Source organism: Nerophis ophidion, linkage group LG06, assembly GCF_033978795.1.
Source record: "Nerophis ophidion isolate RoL-2023_Sa linkage group LG06, RoL_Noph_v1.0, whole genome shotgun sequence".
Classification (NCBI taxonomy): domain Eukaryota; kingdom Metazoa; phylum Chordata; class Actinopteri; order Syngnathiformes; family Syngnathidae; genus Nerophis; species Nerophis ophidion.
In genome coordinates this window covers 44,968,301-44,987,784 of record NC_084616.1, presented here as the reverse complement: position 1 = coordinate 44,987,784, position 19,484 = coordinate 44,968,301, and the positions used below count along the sequence as shown (strand labels likewise).

At 38.5% G+C, this 19,484-nt stretch overlaps 1 protein-coding gene across 1 annotated transcript in view; it reads right to left on the bottom strand.

The window, feature by feature from the left end:
• Nucleotides 1-11,337: 11,337 nt before the first annotated feature.
• The window catches only part of exosc10 (exosome component 10), a 35,896-nt gene continuing 27,749 nt past the window's right edge, over nucleotides 11,338-19,484 (bottom strand). Inside the window, exons 22-25 of the mRNA XM_061903870.1 lie at nucleotides 11,954-12,131; nucleotides 11,797-11,861; nucleotides 11,643-11,716; nucleotides 11,338-11,564 (exon numbers count right to left, since the gene is read on the bottom strand). Of these exons, the coding sequence (XP_061759854.1) occupies nucleotides 11,534-11,564; nucleotides 11,643-11,716; nucleotides 11,797-11,861; nucleotides 11,954-12,131 (348 nt within the window). The 3' untranslated portion in view covers nucleotides 11,338-11,533. The remainder of the gene's footprint in view (nucleotides 11,565-11,642; nucleotides 11,717-11,796; nucleotides 11,862-11,953; nucleotides 12,132-19,484) is intronic.

The window sequence follows — 19,484 nt, the reverse complement described above, 5'->3', positions numbered from 1 at the left end:
TACAGCCCTAAATCACTAGTGTCTGAAAGGGATTGACGAAGCAAATCAATCAATCAATCAATCAATGTTTACTTATATAGCCCTAAATCACTAGTGTCTCAAAGGTCCAAATACCCTGAGCTCACTGCAGAGTGTCGGAGTAACGGCTGGAGAGCCCGCTCGTACCAGTCGAAATTGGGTGCAGGAGTTTTGCTGGTCACTCACTACAGCGTGTGTTCAGAATCTTTGGCATTAGAGGACTGCAATCCAGAAAAGCCACCAAGAACATTCTTGAGGTCACAGAAAAAGCCTCCCGGTGGCTGTGGATCCGTAGGGGGGGATCCGTGGTGCGCTACTTGGACACAGGCCGGGGTCTGCTCACCCCAGGCTGGGTCGCCATGATTAAAGACCCGAAACACCCTATGACCCCGAGTTTATCACTGATGACGTGTCCAAGCATCACCGTGAGGTGTATTCAAGTGCTATGAAATACTTGACTTTCAGTGAATTCTAGCTATATATATTTATTATATATATAAATAAAATAAATAGTGGAATTTCTGACGGCACCTATCAAATAAACAGTAATAAAAACACAGTTGTTTTACTAACTCTACTGTGCTTGCTGGATACTAAAAAACAACAACACTTACCTTTCACTATTTCAGTAACCTTTGTTCTGCAATTTGCGTATTGGCGAGCGATCTCCGAATCCACGAACATATATCACAGATTTTTTTGTAGACATCCACAAATGAGAACGGGATGTTGCTTCCAGCTATCACCATAGCCATCTTTGTCTCTGCATAAGTAACACCATCGGCTCTCCATTTTGCGAGGTGGCCCATAATACTGGGTTGTGAACGACGCTGCGCTGCAGACGCTTTGTGCTTTGCTGACCGTTCATGGCTGAGTATATCCGTTTGGCCGCCGTCTTCAATGCAGAAGTCTGTTCTACAAAATGTACAGGCAACATACCCTTCCCTTTCGAACTCTCCTGGATAAACTGAAATTCTTGTTTCCAATCGTTCTGGAACTTGCAAGCGTATTTCTTCATTATGCTCGTCGACGGTGTAATATATTGGGTTGGAGTCAATAACCAAGCGACGTGATGAAGTTACGTCTCTTTACTGTGGGCTTCGGAACAGACTCCCTAATGCATGTTCCTTGACTGCACTTATATGTAGAATATATTTACATTCTATTCTATTCTATGTACAGTGGATGGCAGTATTATCTTGTTTAAGAGGATCACAACATTGCTGAGTCAGGTTCTCATGGAGCTGTAGGGGCCGTGGCCTCCAGCTCAGCCTGAATTTCGGGAGATTTTTGGGAGAAAATTTGTCCCGGGAGGCTTTCGGGAGAGGCGCTGAATTTCGTGAGTCTCCCGGAAAATCCGGGAGGGTTGGCAAGTATGAGTTCAAGTACCTCGGAGTCTTGTTCACGAGTGAGGGAAGAGTGAATCGTGAGATCAACAGGCGGATCGGTGCGGCGTCTTCAGTAATGCGGACGCTGTGTCCCATCCTCACCAATGGTCATGAGCTTTGGGTCATGACCGAAAGAACAAGATCACGGGTACAAGCGGCCGAAATGAGTTTCCTCCGCCGTGTGGTGGGGCTCTCCCTTAGAGATAGGGTGAAAAGCTCTGCCATCTGAGAGTAGCTCAAAGTAAAGCCGTTGCTCCTCCACATCGAAAGGAGCCAGATGTGGTGATTCGGGTATCTGGTCAGGATGCCACCCGAACGCCTCCCTAGGGAGGTGTTTAGGGCACGTCTGACCGGTGGGAAGCCACGGGGAAAACCCAGGACACGTTGGGAAGACTTTCTCTCCCGGCTGGCCTGGGAACGCCTCGGGATCCCCCGGGAGGAGCTGGACAAAGTGGCTGGGGAGAGGGAAGTCTGGGCTTCCCTGCTTAGGCTGCTTCCCCCGCGAACCGACCTCGGATAAGCGGAAAAAGATGGATGGATGGATGGAACTTGTTTAAGTCGGGGTCCACGTTAATCAATTCATGGATAGGGATTCTACATAAATAATGGAGGTATACTGTGCTGCATATGGTTAAAAAAATGCTCCGGGAATAATCGTTCATTGATAAGATTTTTTATTAAGAAAAAAAAAAAAAGTGTATTAAAACAAAAACATGTTTAAAAGTCGAAAGTAAAGTAAACTGCATGAAAATCAATTAGATAACTAGAAGAGGAAACTCCTGAAGGAATTGCATGTGACTGCTCCAATGCTAAAGTTGAAGTGAAATGCAGACATAATGTAGTATGGATGTAAGAATAGTTTGAATGTTGAAGAGGTGACGCTGAACTGAAATGCTAATGGTTGTAGAAATGATTGATTGATTGATTGAGACTTTTATTAGTAGATTGCACAGTATAGTACATATTCTGTACCATTGACCACTAAATGGTAACACCCGAATAAGTTTTTCAACTTGTTTAAGTCAGGGTCCACGTTAATCCATTCATGGTATGATGGTATGGATGAATGTAGAAAATGGTTCGAATATTGGAATGGTTTGAATGTTGAAAAGTTTGAATTTCCAAGAAAATTGGAATTTGGTTTAAAACTTGGGAAACTGTTAGTTTGAATGTCCAGGATGAGTGGAATGTGTTAATGTTGGCATGGTTTGAATATGTTGAGAAATGTGGGAATTGTGCAACTTGGAAAAATGTCCCATTCATTTCAAATTAAACTTCCTGGAAATTTGGGAATTTGGGGAAAAGCGGGATTTGGGGGAAAATGATTGGGAACATGAAGTGAGCTGAATTGGTTGGTGTTAGAATTGTTTAAATCGGGCAAGAAATGTTGAAGTAGTAAATGGTTTTAGGGAATTTCGGAAATTTTTTTGAACTTTGAAAAAGGGAAGTTTGAATTTCCAGAATGGTGGGATGTGATAAAGGTGGAACGGATTGAATGGGTTGAAGAATGTGGGAATTGTATAAGTTTGAAGAATGTCCCATTCATTTCAATGGGAATTTCGGGAACAGAGGGATTTTTTTTGAAAATGGTAAAATACTTGAATGATCTGGGTTAGTTGAAATGGTTGGTGTTGAGATTTTTTAAAATAGATTAAAAAATTTTGATGTAGTAACATGTGCTGAAAATTTTAATTTCCCCTCGGGGATTAATAAAGTATTTCTGATTCTAATTAAACTGAGGAATTGTATTACGAAATCCCTGGTATTTCGGGGAAACCGGAAATTTTTCCAGTTCAAAAAACAACTTAATTTTTTGTCCTGATTGAGAGGAATGTTCTGACGGTGGAACGGTTGAAAAATTTGAATGGTGTTGTCGCCAGAAAAAAGCATGGAAAACCAGTAATTCTCAAAATATCCTGGAAATTTTTTGAACTTGGAAAAAGGGGAGTTTATATTTCTAGAATGGTGGAATATGAAGAAGGTGGAATGTTTTGAACAGGTTGAAAAATGTGGAATTGGTGGAAGTTTGAAAACTAGTGAAATCGTTGCGACTAGGAAAAAAATTCATGAAAACCCCTGAATTTTGGGAAATCTGGGAATTTTTGGAAGGGGTCAAGGGAAAGCCCGTGATTTTCTGAATAGGCTGCACATTTTGAATTTGGAACGGTTTGAATCGGGTGAAAAATGTGGAAGATAGAGCGCGCCAACATTTAGAGAATAATAATAATACTTATAAATAGATTATTTTGGTGTGTAAAAAACCATATGTGTGAATGCTTTAGAGCAGTGGTTCGCAACCTTTTTTCAGTGATGTACCCTCTGTGAACATTTTTTAAATTCAAGTACACCCTATTAAAAGCAAAGCATTTTGATTATTTGTAGTGCTCTTTCTTGAACTATTTGGAAAAAAAAAATACAAATAATTAAAAACTTGTTCAAAAATAAACAAGTGATTCAATTATAAATACATATGTCCACACATAGAAGTAATCATCAACTTAAAGTGCCCTCTTTGGGGATTGTAATAGAGATCCATCTGGATTCATGAACTTAATCCGAAACATTTCTTCACAAAGAAATCTTTAACATCAATATTTATGGAACATGTCCACAAAAATAAAGCTGTCGACACTGAATATTGCATTGTTGCATTTCTTTTCACAGGTTATGAACCTACATTCATATTTTGTTGAAGTATTATTCAATAAATATATTTACAAAGGATTTTTGAATTGTTGCTATTTTTAGAATATTTTTGAAAAATCTCACGTACTCCTTGGCATACCTTCAAGTACCCCCAGGTGTACCATTGGAAAACCACTGCTTTAGAGCATTAAGCAAGTTATAATATAATTCCAGTATGCATTGCATTGTACTAAAATCATTTTAGTAAAATGGTGGTGGCCCCTACCAAAATGGCCGCCCAGAGGCACGTCGCTTTTATTTGCTCTTACAGCGCGCCGACGTATCTAGTCTTTTGAAACTGTAAGGAGATGACGGACTACTGAGCGAATAAATGCCACCGGATATCATGACGCACAGCTACGTAAGCATAGTTTGTATGACTTCGCACACACAGGAGCTTCACATAGGAGCCCATAGACATATTTTAAGTAGATGCAGCATTGGCTGCTGAGACGCAAGAAATTCGGGCGCCATCTTGAAGTGGTGATGAGGAGCCGGAGAGCAGCCTAAACTGACAAGTTGATAGGTAGATAACGAAGATGCCGGGCTGGTTTTCAGTGTTTTCCTCCTCTAATGAGCGGACTCGGGGTATTACTTTTCACTAGTAAGATTTGACATGAACGTACTATTGGTTGTATTTTGTGAAAAGATTATTACCACAGAGTTGAGAAGGAGCAAAGATCCTCAATACTATCATTGTTGGGTAAGACGGAATTTGGTTTTATTGTGAATCCAGTGAAACCGATTGGTGGTTTTAGCTCAGGGGTCACCAACCTTTTTAAAACCAAGAGCTACTTCTTGGGTACTGATTAATGCGAAGGGCTACCAGTTTGATACACACTTAAATAAATTGCCAGATATAGCCAATTTGCTCAATTTACCTTTAATAAATAAATCATTATATATATATAAAAAATGGGTATTCTGTCTGTCATGCCGTCGTACATTTTTTTTCCTTTTATGGAAGGTTTTTTGTAGAGAATAAATGATGAAAAAAGCACTTAATTGAACGGTTTAAAAGAGGAGAAAACACAAAAAAAATAAATATTAAATTTTGAAACATAGTTTATCTTCAATTTTGACTCTTTAAAATTCAAAATTCAACTGATAAAAATAAATAGAAAAACTAGCTAATTCGAATATTTTTGAAAAAAATAAAATAATTTATGGAACATCATTAGTAATTTTTCCTGATTAAGATTGATTTTAGAATTTTGATGACATGTCTTAAATAGGTTCAAATCCAATCTGCACTTTGTTATAATATATAACAAATTGGACCAAGCTATATTTCTAACAAAGACAAATCATTATTTCTTCTAGATTTACCAGAACAAAAATTTTAAAAGAAATTCAAAAGACTTTGAAATAAGATTTAAATTTGTTTCTACAGATTTTCTAGATTTGCCAGAATACTTTTTTCGAATTGTAATCATAATACGTTTGAAGAAGATAAAATGAAGAATTAAATTAAAATGTACTTATTGTTTACAATAAAAAAAAAAAATGCTTAAACGTCCCACTGGGTGTGAGTTTTCCTTGCCCTTATGTGGGCCTACCGAGGATGTCGTGGTGGTTTGTGCAGCCCTTTGAGACACTAGTGATTTAGGGCTATATAAGTAAACATTGATTGATTGATTGATTGAAATAATCAGGAAAGAAGAGGAAGGAATTTAAAAGGTAAAAAGACATATGTGTTTGAAAATCCTAAAATAATTTTTAAAGTTGTATTTTTCTCTAAAACTGTCTTTCTGAAAGTTATAAGAAGCAAAGTTAAAAAATAAAAGGAATTTATTTAAACAAGTGAAGACCAAGTCTTTAAAATATTTTCTTGGATTTTCAAATTCTATTTGAGTTTTGTCTCTCTTAGAATTAAAAATGTCGAGCAAAGCGAGACCAGCTTGCTAGTAAATAAATACAATTTAAAAAATAGAGGCAGCTCACTGGTAAGTCCTGCTATTTGAGCTATTTTTAGAACAGGCCAGCGGGCGACTCATCTGTTCCTTACAGGCTACCTGGTGCCCACGGGCACCACATTGGTGACCCCTGTTTTAGCTGATGTAAAGACTTTCAGGTGTTTATATATGTTTATGTTTAAGTATTTGACACACTGCAAAAAGTCAGTGTTCAAAAACAACAAAGAAAATACAAAAAGGAGGGGTATTTTACTTGAACTAAGCAAAATGATCTGCCAATAGAACAAGAAAATTTGACTTGTCAAGACTTTCCAAAACAAGTAAAGTTAGCTAACCCCAAAATACCTTAAAATAAGTAAATTCTCACCAATAACAAGTGCACTTTTCTTGATAGAAAAAACAAATGTGAGACGTTTTCTCAATATGTTGAAAATTGTTTTAAAATTAAGTAAGTGCTAGCGCCATTATCTTGACGTAATGGTATGCGCTCGGCATTACATTTCTTGGAACCAGCAAACTAAAAACGAGTTTATTTTTCTTAATGGAAGGCAACACGGCAACCGCTTGTTATTCTCGGGGTCTCCTAGCCGCTCAGGCAAATCATATTGTCTAAAAATGAATTTACCCATTGACAACTTGACATCATCGCGCCAAGTGCATGCTCTTTCAGATATTAGTGCGCAAGGAATATATATCTATATATATATATATATATATATATATATATCCCAAAGATAAAATAAGTAATATTTTTTGGTTCGTGTAATAGTTAAAACAAATTTACATTAAAGCAAACAGTTGATAAAACATTGTCCTTTATAATTATAAAAGCTTTTTAAAAATAATCTACTACTCTGCTAGCATGTCAGCAAACGGGGGTAGATCCTGCTGAAATCCTATGTATTGATGGATACAAAATCGTTTTGAATCGGAAAAATATCGTTTTTGAATAGAGAATCGCATTGAATCAAAAAAAAAAATCGATATGTTATCAAATCGCGACCCACAGAATTGATATTGAATCGAATCGTGGGACACCCAAAGATTCGCAGCCCTAATATATATATATATATATATATATAGGTATATATATATATGTATGTATATACTGTATGTATTTATATATGTATGTATATATATATATATATATATATATATATATATATATGTATGTGTATATATATATATATATATATATATGTATGTATATATATATATATATATATATATATATATATATATATGTATGTGTGTATATATATATATATATGTATGTGTGTATATATATATATATAAATCATCTTGGCGGGAACAGGAAGTGACCTCCCCCTGGGCAGAGACTGATAAGAAAGGCCCGCCTAGTCAGCAGCAGCTACAAGATGATTTCTAAGAGTTACTTTGTGGAGTGAACATCGGAAATGATTGGCCTGCTGTACTTGTGTCGCTTTCATCTTGTAGCTGCTGGGGGAGGGCACTTCCTGTTCCTGCCAATAAAGGGCCTTTCTTATATAGGTGACCTCATTTAAACTTGGCGGGAACAGGAAGTGCCCTCCCCCTGGGCATATATATATATGTATATATATATATATATATATATATATATATATATATATATATATATATATATATATATATATATATATATATATATGTATATATGTATATGTATATATATATACATATATATATATATATATATATGTATATATATATATATATATATATATATATATATATATATATATATATATATATATATATATATATATATATATATATATATATATATGTATATATCCTACATAAACAATTTATGAATACATTAGATATCTGTGTATCTTAGGGACCTATAGACCAGTGGTTCTCAAATGGGGGTATGCGTTACCCTGGGGGTACTTGAAAATATGCCAAGGGGTACGTGGGATTTGTAAAAAATATTCTAAAAATAGCAGCAATTCAAAAATTCTTTATATATTTATTGAATAATACTTCAACAAAATATAAATGTAAGTTCATAAACTTTGAAAAAAAATACAACAATGCAATATTCAGTGTTGACAGCAAGATTTTTTTGTGGACATGTTCCATAAACTGACCTACTCAGTGGCCTAGTGGTTAGAGTGTCCGCCCTGAGATCGGTAGGTCGTGAGTTCAAACCCCGGCCGACTTATACCAAAGACTATAAAAAGGGGACCCGTTACCTCCCTGCTTGGCACTCAGCATTAAGGGGTTGGAATTGGGGGTTAAATCACCAAAAAATGATTCCCAGGCGCAGCTGCCCACTGCTCCCCTCACTTCCCAGGGGGTGATCAAGGGTGATGGGTCAAATCCAGAGAATAATTTCGCCACATCTAGTATGTGTGTGACAATCATTGGTACTTTAACTTTAAATATTGATGATACAGTAATTGAATTGTTTATTTTTCAACAAGTTTTTTGTTATCTTTACATTTTTTCTTCCTAATAGTTCAAGAAAGACCGCTTGTATATTGTACAGTATTTTGTATTTCTAGAGTGTTTTGTTTATTGTACAGGATTGCTTGTTATTTTTATTGGATAGTAGTCTGTTTATTTCAATTGTTAGTTCAATTGTGTTATTTATTTTACCTCACATTTGTTCCCACAACCGCACCTTAAATTGGAGTCTTTAATCTCGTTGTATGCAAATGTAATGACAATAAATTGTAAATGGGTTGTACTTGTATAGCGCTTTTCTACCCCTTTTTAAGGAGCCTAAAGCGCTTTGACAGTATCTCCGCATTCTCCCATCCACACACACATTCACACACTGATGGCGAGAGCTGCCAGTCTATTCTATTCTATTCTAAAAATGAGCAATATTTTGCATTGTTATACAATTTAATAAACCAGAAACTGATGACATAGTGCTGTATTTCACTTATTTATCTCTTTTTTTTTTCCAACCAAAAAATGCTTTGCTCTGATTAGGGGGTACTTGAATGTAAAAAATGTTCACAGGAGGTACATCACTGAAAAAAGGTTGAGAACCACTGATTTATAGCATATATATTCTATTATAAATAAATGATAAATGGGTTGTACTTATATAGCGCTTTTCTACCTTCAAGGTACTCAAAGCGCTTTGACACTACTTCCACATTCACCCATTCATTCACACACTGATGGAGGGAGCTGACCACGACCCATCAGGAGCAAGGGTGAAGTTTCTTGCTCAGGACACAACGGACGTGACGAGGTTGGTACAAGGTGGGGATTGAACCAGGGACCCTCGGTTTGCACACTGCCACTCTACGACCGTGCCACGCCGTCCCTATTGTTCAGCAAACTATGAATAATAAAACACGCCAGAACATGTGCCCTTTATCATATCTACACGTATGACAAAAAAAACCACGTGAAAATCAGTGGTATTCAGTGAGGTAAGAGTGATTAAATGCACTGACAGTTCACTGCTCCTGCCAAATGAAGCGGATCACCACTCCAAGATGGCGGCCCCGCGTCTCGTCAGCGCCAGTAGCGCTCGATACTGTTTCTGCTTATAAAATGTCTATGCTGCTGTGCATGAGCGAATAGATGCCGCCGGATGTCATGACGCACAGCTACGTAACATAGGTAGTTTGACTTCGCAAACACAGGGGTTTCACATCAGGGTCTCCCAGAAATCCACGAGAAACGAAAGCGAAGTTGAGTAGTTGTACGCATGCGCAGTCTATAATAAAGCATGACGGAGGAGATATTTCAATCATAGGAATTCCGGCTATTTTATTAGTACTCGGCTTACATACTTCAGATTTGTGTAATCGTTGACCAAAAATAATGTCAGGTTATGTGCAAAATTTTTTTTTTTTAAAAATCAACACTGTACACATCATTATATCAAATGTTTATTATTGAGTGCTAATTGTGCCTATACATGCAATTATCTGTAGCGCCAGATCCATATATATGTTTTAACTTGCAAAAATTATTTGCAATTATTAACATAATTGACTCATGTGAGAGTAGTTCATTAAAACAAAATTATGCCATTTCTTGAGAAGGTTTTTTGGGAACAATATAAATTGCATCAAAGAGATGTGTATACATATGTTGTGGCTCTGAAGTAAAGAATAAAATGACTGATTATATAATCAAGCCCATTTTAATAGATGTATTACAGTATATATCATCCATCCATCCATTTTCTACCACTTATTCCCTTTTGGGTTCGCTGGCTCCTATCTCAGCTACAATCGGGCGGAAGGCGGGGTACACCCTGGACAAGTCGCCATCTTATCGCAGGGCCAACACAGATAGACAACATTCACACTCACATTCACACACTAGGGCCAATTTAGTGTTGCCAATCAACCTATCCCCAGGTGCATGTCTTTGGAAGTGGGAGGAAGCCGGAGTACCCGGAGGGAACCCACGTATTCACGTGGAGAACATGCAAACTCCACACAGAAAGATCCCGAGCCTGGATTTGAACCCAGGACTGCAGGACCTTCGTATTGGGAGGCAGACGCACTAACCCCTCTGTCACCGTGAAGCCCAATCAATGTTCATTTATATAGACCCTCTGTCACCGTGAAGCCCAATCAATGTTCATTTATATAGACCTAAATCACAAGTGAGTATAAATACATATATGATATATATATCTCATACATATAGGATACATATATACAGTATATATATATATTATATGTATCTCATATATATCTCATAGTATATAAAAGTATCTCTCATAGTTTGTGTATATATACACACACCCGCGCGCACACACACACACACACACACACAAACAAACAAACAAACAAACAAACGCTTGGACACTTCATTCAATTTGTTTTCTTTATTTTCATGACGATTTACATTGTAGATTGTCACTGAAGGCATCAAAACTATGAATGAACACATGTGGAGTTATGTACTTAACAAAAAAAAGGTGAAATAACTGAAAACATGTTTTATATTGTAGTTTCTTCAAAATAGTCACCCTTTACTCCAACTACTGCTTTGCACACTCTTGGCATTCTCTCGATGGGCTTTAAGCACACCAGTGAAGTGAAAACCATTTCAGGTGACTACCTTTTGAAGCTCATCCAGAGAATGCTAAGAGTGTGCAAAAAAGTAATCAAAGAAAAGGTTGGCTATTTTGAAGAAACTAGACTACAAAACATGTTTTCAGTTGTTTCACCTTTTTTTTTGTTAAGTACATAACTCCAGATGTTTTCATTCATAGTTGTGATGTCTTCACTGACAATATACAATGTAAATAGTCATGAAAATAAAAAAAAACACATTTATTGAGAAGCTGTGTCCAAAGTTATATAAATAAAAAAATACAACTCTGGCAGCATGACCATTTTCTTAAAACCATCTTTAATAGAGTGGACTGCTGTTTCTGCATATTTACAGGATACACATTTCCACAGATGGGAGGGAAAATTCACTTTGAAATGACTTAAATGTTGACAGTCCAAAGGTTAAATGGTAGGGAGGGCGACAATAAAAGAAGAAATTGTTCAACTTCAGAGAAAAAAATGCCTTCAAATTTGTTTATCTTTTGGGCCAGTTGTGGCGAAATCCTCTGTAAGAATAACATACAAATAGTTAAGCAGTGAAACTGTAATACGCTAAAATGTACATAAAAATCCAGTACTAATACCTGTCAGATCTTCCACCTATGTAAGACAAACTTTTTCCACCACCAAAATTATTTTTTTTCCCGCCTGCAAAATTCTGCAAAAACAAAACAAAACATGTAACACCAAAGCACATAAATAATATACATGTTATGAAGCATATGGAACCAAAAATACTTTTTTCTTAAAGTCATGACTTTGTCGGTTTGGATCAAACTGCGAGTTGTCCTTTGCTTTGGTACCTGTGAATAGAAACAGTCAAAAGATTATCAAAGCATGTTGCACATCTCTGGACCCTGAAGCAAAGGTTTTACAAGTTATTAAAATACCATACCAGCAAACACTTTGAGGTCTGACTGACTGTAGTCAAAGGGTTCAAAGCTCTCCTGAGGAGGCGGTTCTGGCTTTTGGGTCTTCGCTGCAGTTTTTAGTTTTTTATTTGGCTTGGGAGTCGACTCTGCGGCCTCTCTCGGGACCCTCTCACGCTTCTTTCCTTCCGTTTTTGAACATTCCTGATAAGAAATCAACCATAAATGTACATATAATTTACCAACGTCGCTCTCCAGTATTGCAGAGTACAACTGGGGGCACAAGTGTATGATGGATCAGTGTTTGTTCACAAAGTGAATGAAGCTTTGGACTGCTCAGTGCACTGCCAACTTGAGGTGAAAACTAAAGACATTTTGCCAAAACGAACAATAAGAAGTAAACTCTCTGGAGGAGGTCAAGTTTCATAAACCATGTTGGCTAACTTATAGTTGTTTTTTCATATGACTGACAAGTCGCCACCTCATCGCAGGGCCAACACATAGACAGAGAACATTCACACCCACATTCACACACCAGGGCCAACCCAGCGCTGTCAATCAACCTATCCCCAGGTGCATGTTTTTGGAGGTGGGAGGAAGCCGGAGTACCCGGAGGTAACTCACGCAGTGTTCACGTTAGTGTCTTTCATCTTTTACTTTCTGAGAAGCAGTGTCCTTCACAGTGGACATGTTTATATTAGTCTGAAATATACTGGTTTAACTAACAATTTAACTTCGAATTATGTAAAAACCTCAAAAACTGATGATAGGATCTTCAAATATATTTTCTGGGTGGCAATTTATGACAGGGGTGGGAAAACTACAGCCCGCGGGCCACATCCAGCCTGACCAAAAAATAAAGCGGAATTGAGCACCTGGGGATAGGTTGATTGGCAACATTAAATTGGCCCTAGTGTTTGAATGTGAGTGTGAATGTTGTCTGTCTATCTGTGTTGGCCCTGCGATGAGGTGGCGACTTGTCCAGGGTATACCCCGCCTTCCGCCCGATTGTAGCTGAGATAGGCGCCAGCGCCCCCCGCGACCCCGAAAGGGAATAAGCGGTAGGAAATGGATGGATGGATGAGCAATTGTGTAAAAATTAGGACATCAATTGTCCTGTAATACCAAGTAATTCCACAGAGTGGGGTAGTAGGACTGCAGCATGCTTGATTGAATGCACAGCAGAGGTACAGTTTTTCTATTGCTAATGCTCTGACAACAGAAAAATATTTGCAACAATGAGAAAAGTTGAAAGAAAATAACGGACAACTACCTTATTTTTCGGGTTATAAGTTGCAGTTTTTTTTCATAGTTTGGATGGGACTTATACTCTGGAGCGACTTGTGTGAAATTATTAACACGTTACCGTAAAATATAGCGACGTACCGATGGAAGAGGAAGCGGCGCATTGTCTACCTTTGGAGTTGGCAGAGTTGTTTAGAGGAGACACAGAGGAAGAAGATTTAATCGGATTTAGCAATTTGGAGTGACGGATTGTTTTTTAAACGCACAGGATGTTCTATATGTTATAGTTATTTGATTGACTTACCATAATATGTTACGTTAACATACCAGGGACCTTCTCAGGTGGTTATTTATGCGTCATAAAACTTATTCAGCCTGTTGTTCACTATTTTTTATTTATTTCAAATTGCCTTTCAAATGTCTATTCTTGGTGTTGGATTTTATCAAATCAATTTCCCCATAAAGTGCGACTTATGCTTTAGTGTGACTTACAGGGTAACGTATTTTCCACACCATAAGTATGGCGTCACATTAGTGGCAAAAATCCAAGCCCATAAAAACTGTTGTCGCGCGCTGATTCTCCAGTTCGTGCGCGCGCGCCGTCTTTGTTTTGGCACTTTGGGGGCGTGTATGCTTAGACGGCCCCTCCTCTCTGATTGGTCAGGCGAAAAAAAAGTCAGGGCCAATCAGAAGTATGGCAGGGCGGGTCATCATCAATATGTATCAAGATGATACAGCTCCTGTCGACAAACACATTCTAAAAAGTCCAAATTTAGTGGAGTTGTGGAAAATGCCAATTGAATTTTATCTAAAAGTCTTTGAAGAAGGTAATGTCTCATCTGTTGAGAGAACATCTCATAGTTAATGAAGTTTTAAGATCAATATCTCTCTTTTCATACACATACAACCAGTCCACAGATGTCAGCTAATGATGGAAATTATATTTTCAAATATGTTTTCTTTCCTCACTTGTCTATTTTAAAAAATATTTTTATTTATTTAATATTTGTATACGTAAATATTGTATGTATGCCACGATGTGGGACTATTCATTTTCTTTCCTCTATCTACTTTAAGTTTACACCAGAGTCTACCCAAACCCACTTATCTATGCGTGATTAGCATATGGGCTTAATTACTGATGTTATGATTGCAATTAATATTTTAGTAGAATAATGAATGACAGGTTATCACTACAATTCATGAATATGGTTTTAATATTACTATAAAAAGTATTTATGTTTCTGCAAACAACTCAAACTATAGAAAATTAGATAACAGCCCAGATCAGTATAGATGGCAGAGTTAAAAATATGTATTTTAAAAAACAACAAAAAAAGCTAGCTCCATACATTAGGCAAATTAAATCTGAGAGATAATAGTGTAAGACTTACTTGTTCAGCCATGATAGCCCCATGAAAACGTGACATTTATAACAAATCGAAACAGTTTGGAAATTAGTTGAAACTGAGCAAGTTATGGTTATTTAAATAGTACATGTTCCTTGACAACTATGTACTGGGCGGGGGGCCAGCTGCCTGAGGTAAGATGGCCGCCACGTTGCCATTGACTGACAGCGCTCAGAGCCAATCAGAAAGAAGGGGCCGTCTAACCATTCCCGCCTCCAAAGTGCCAAAACACACATGACAGCGCGAGGAGAGATGCCAGACCAAGACGGAGCATGCGCGCGGTGCCTATGTGCGCGCAAAAACAGACACCACACGCTCGCAAAAGGATGTCGCGCACGCGCGTAAACTGGAGAATCAGCGCGCAATAACAGTTTTTATGCGCTTGGATTTTTGGCACTAATGTGACGCCTTACATATACTTACATATAATCCAATCCAATCCAATCCACTTTATTTATATAGCACATTCAAACAACAAGAACATTTCCAAAGTGCTGCACAGCCAAGTTAAAAACAATATTAAAAAATAATATTATGCTCCACCAATGACTGAATAAGAACAAAAAATAAATAAATATAAAACCAATACACCATCTCCGGGTTGGGGAGGAGACCCGCCCCAAGTGGAGGAGTTCAAGTACCTAGGAGTCTTGTTCACGAGTGGGGGAAGAGTGGATCGTGAGATCGACAGGTGGATCGGTGCAGCGTCTTCAGTAATGCGAACGGTGTATCGAACCGTCTTGGTGAAGAAGGAGCTGAGCCGGAAGGCAAAGCTCTCAATTTACCGGTCGATCTACGTTCCCATCCTAACCTATGGTCATGAGCTTTGGGTCATGACCAAAAGGATAAGCTCACGGGTACAAGCGGCCAAAATGAGTTTCATCGGCCGGGTGGCGGGGCTCTCCCTTAGAGATAGGGTGAGAAGCTCTGCCATCCGGGAGGAGCTCAAAGTAAAGCCGCTGCTCCTCCACATCGAGAGGAGCCAGATGAGGTGGTACGGGAATCTGGTCAGGATGCCACCCGAACGCCTCCCTAGGGAGGTGTTTAGGGCACGTCCAGCTGGTAGGAAGCCACGGGGAAGACCCCGGACACATTGGGAAGACTATGTCTCCCGGCTGGCCTGAGAACGCCTCGGGATCCCCCGGGAAGAGCTAGACGAAGTGGCTGGGGAGAGGGAAGTCTGGGCTTCCCTGCTTAGGCTGCTGCCCCCGCGACCCGACCTCGGATAAGCGGAAGATGATGGATGGATGGATGGATGGATATAAAATAAATATGATTAAAAACTATTTTAAAGGGTAAAATCAATTAAAACAGTAAAATAGAAATCAAAGTGTATAAAAAACACAGAGGACAGAGGACCACACAACTCACGTAGTGTTAAAAGCCAAAGAATAAAAGTGGGTCTTAAGACGAGACTTAAAACACTCCACTGTGGAAGGAGTTTGAACATGGAGTGTTCCAGAGCTTAGCGCCGACCACAGAGAAGGCCCTGTCTCCCCTGGTCTTAAGTCTGGTCTTGGGCACCACGAGCTGGAACTGGCTCTCGGACCTCAGAGCGTGCGCAGGAGTGTAAATTTGGATGAGGTCCGAGATATACTGAGGTGCCAGTCCATGTAAAGATTTAAAAACAAACAGCAATGTTTTAAAATCAATTCTAAAATGAACAGGGAACCAATGCAAACTCTGAAGAATTGGGGTTATATGTTATAAGGCGCACCTTCAATGAATGGCCTATTTTAAAACTTTGTTCTTATATAAGGCGCACCGCATTATAAGGCACATAGAATGGACGCCACAGTAGAGACTGGGGTTACGTTATGCATCCATTAGATCAGACCTGGGCAAAGTAAGGCCCGGGGGCCACATGCAGCCCGGTAAGCTTTTCAATCTGGCCCGCCGGACATTCCCAAATATTTTTTTTCAGATCTTTGAGATGGGAACTGTAGCTGCCATTATGAAGTGCAGTGATGTTTTGTAATGACCATAAGTCTTCAACTATACAAAGTATTTCAATGGTTGGAATCTGCGCTTTTGCATGATATACCAATTACTATGGTCATCTAATTCGTTACTATGGTCATCTAATTAGTTACTATGGTAATCTACGTCACAGCAACTCAGACGAGCCACCAAGCAGTGTGGGTGGGAAGCTTATTTACAGACGCGGAAGGAGATTTTCAAAACAAAGTTCTAAAGCTCAGTGATTTATCATATATATCAGATTGTGGCTGGGTTTATTCTGTACCCTTCGCGTTCATATTTCACTGTTTGTTGCATTTTTGTTGCGTTTCACTAGATTGTAAAATATGTCGATCGAAAGGGGTTGTGACATACATATTTTGTCAATATTCAGTGTTTTATCGTTCATAGAAAAATGTAAAATTACATTACGTTTTTTAAGGCGGTCTGTCATAACATTTGTAGCATTCAATCAGACATTATTGTGAGGTTTTGTATTAGTGTTCTTAAAAATAGATATACCGGCCACCAGACATTTTTTTCTCTAAATTTGGCCCTCGTGTAAATATAATTGCCCAGGCCTGCTTAAAATGGTGCTGCGCTAAAGGGAACGTCAACAAAACAGTCATATTTGTCATTCAAACTTTATTAATAGATTACAAACCAGCGTTCTGCCAACCCCGTAACTCCCAAAGTGAATAAGCAGCTGTTTTATTATTTTCCCCAAGGTAAAGTGTTGATGTCGTATTTTGCATACCTTTTAACAACAGCAAGGTATAACATGTAGTGCAGCATTTATATCACATAATGGAGAGGAACTTTTCCTCCATTCAATGAACATGTAAAGCACAGTCTGATACTGATACGGGGGTTCCGGTTCGGAGGTGTACCAAACGAGTTTCCACACAAACATATGAAGTATGGGTGTGAGTTTTCCTTGCCCTTATGTGGGCCTACCGAGGATGTTGTGGTGGTTTGTGCAGCCCTTTGAGACACTAGTGATTTAGGGCTATATAAGTAAACATTGATTGATTGATTGAAGTAGCCGCCTAATCTAAAGTCTTAATAAGCTGCTCTGCTCCGTTCTGCCTCTGTCTCCTACACAGCACCCAGCATTGTCCCACCCACACAACCATCTGATTGGTTACAACCACAGTGGTAACAGCCAATCAGCAATGCGTATTCAGAGCGGTAACAACCAATTAGCTGTGCGAATTCAGAGCGCATGTAGTCAGCGCTTCAGCGTCGAGCAGATACAGTAGGTGTTTAGCAGGTGAGCAATGGACTCTCCCCAAATTATAATAAACACCTCCCAGTCAACGTTCTAGATGATGTTCTAGAAACAAACTGCAGCTCAGCTTGCTCGCAGTCCTGGCTTGAGGTGAAGGCTAATTAACTTTTAGCGTAACGTTAACTCATTTTGCGGTGTGTGTGTTAGCTCATTGTGCGGTGTGTGTGTATGCTAGTGATATAATAATGGAAGTGCATCATAAAGCCTACATGAATTTCATGGTGTTCAGGGATGAATAGTATCTCCTATTGCTGTTGTACTATTTTTTCAGCTATAGTTACATTAATCATTAGTAATGTAGCAGCGTCCAAGCTATCACATGTTGATAAAAATATAACATTTACATAATAAAAATCAACTACAGGCTTCCCAAATGCTGTAATAAATTAAGCACGATGAGTTCACTTGAAACTGTTTAATGTTGCACTTTTTATACGTGGAAGAAAAGTTTTGTCATTTTATTTAATCTGAGCAACAACTTGAGGCAGTTTAATGTTAATTAACGTGGGCAGAATTATTATAGTGTTTCCAATTTTAAAAGGATAAAGCCATTGTCTACAAATTTGGTAAATAAATAACCAAAAAATGTATATTTTGTTGTTTTCTTACTGTACCTAAAATGAACCGAACTGTGACCTCTAAACCTAGGTGGGTACCGAACCGAAATTTTTGTGTACCGTTACACTCCTAATATTTAGTCTTCTTTACTTGGCGCAGGTCATCTTGTTGCTTTCTCCACTTACGCACCATTGATCCGTTAATGTTGAATTCTCTCGCTGCTGCTCTATTACTGTGTTCCACTGTGTGACTGATCGCCTTGAGTTTAAACTCTTCATCGTAAGCGTGTCTTTTAATAGGAGCCATTTTTGGGGTGTTTACAAAAACGCACAAATGGAAATGAAACGGCATATATCCCAGCATGCACTTCAACGGGGGAAAATTAAGTCGGCGGCTGCTTACCGTAGTTACGAGATCTGTTGTGGCTTAATATTGGTCCATATATAAGGCGCACCGTCAGCTTTTGAAAAAATCTGAGGTTTTTAGGTGCGCCTTATAGTGCGGAAAATACGGTATATGTTTTTTTCCTTCCTTATTATGCATTTTCGGCCGGTGGGACTTAAACTACAGAGTGACTTATAATCCGAAAAATACGGTAAATACTTTTTCACTGAAGTCCAGTCAAAGGCTGTACGTCTTATTTGCCAAAAAAACCGTTGCGGTTTTGAAGAAATTCAACGTAAGTTGTCATTTCTGCACCGAGCACCCTAATTATGCAAACTATTAGTCAATGAAAGTACGTACAGTTAGTGCTCAGAAGTTGGAAGCTTATTTTCAGGCTCTGCAAAACATCTTTATCAAGAATCAAGCACAGAGGCAAGTTACTGTATATACTGACATTCAAATTAGCCAAGATGAGTAAGCCTTTTTCCGAAGCAGAGTTTCTAGGAGAGTGCATGGTGAAGACAGCAGGTGTATTGTGCCCTGAGAGCAAAAGAGCATTTGAAAAAATATCTTATCGCGCTTGGCCCTGAGATGAGGTGGCGACTTGTACAGGGTGTACGCCGCCTTCCGCCCGATTGTAGCTGAGATAGGCACTAGCGCCCCCTGCGACCCAAAAGGGAATAAGCGGTAGAAAACGAATCTTATTGCGCA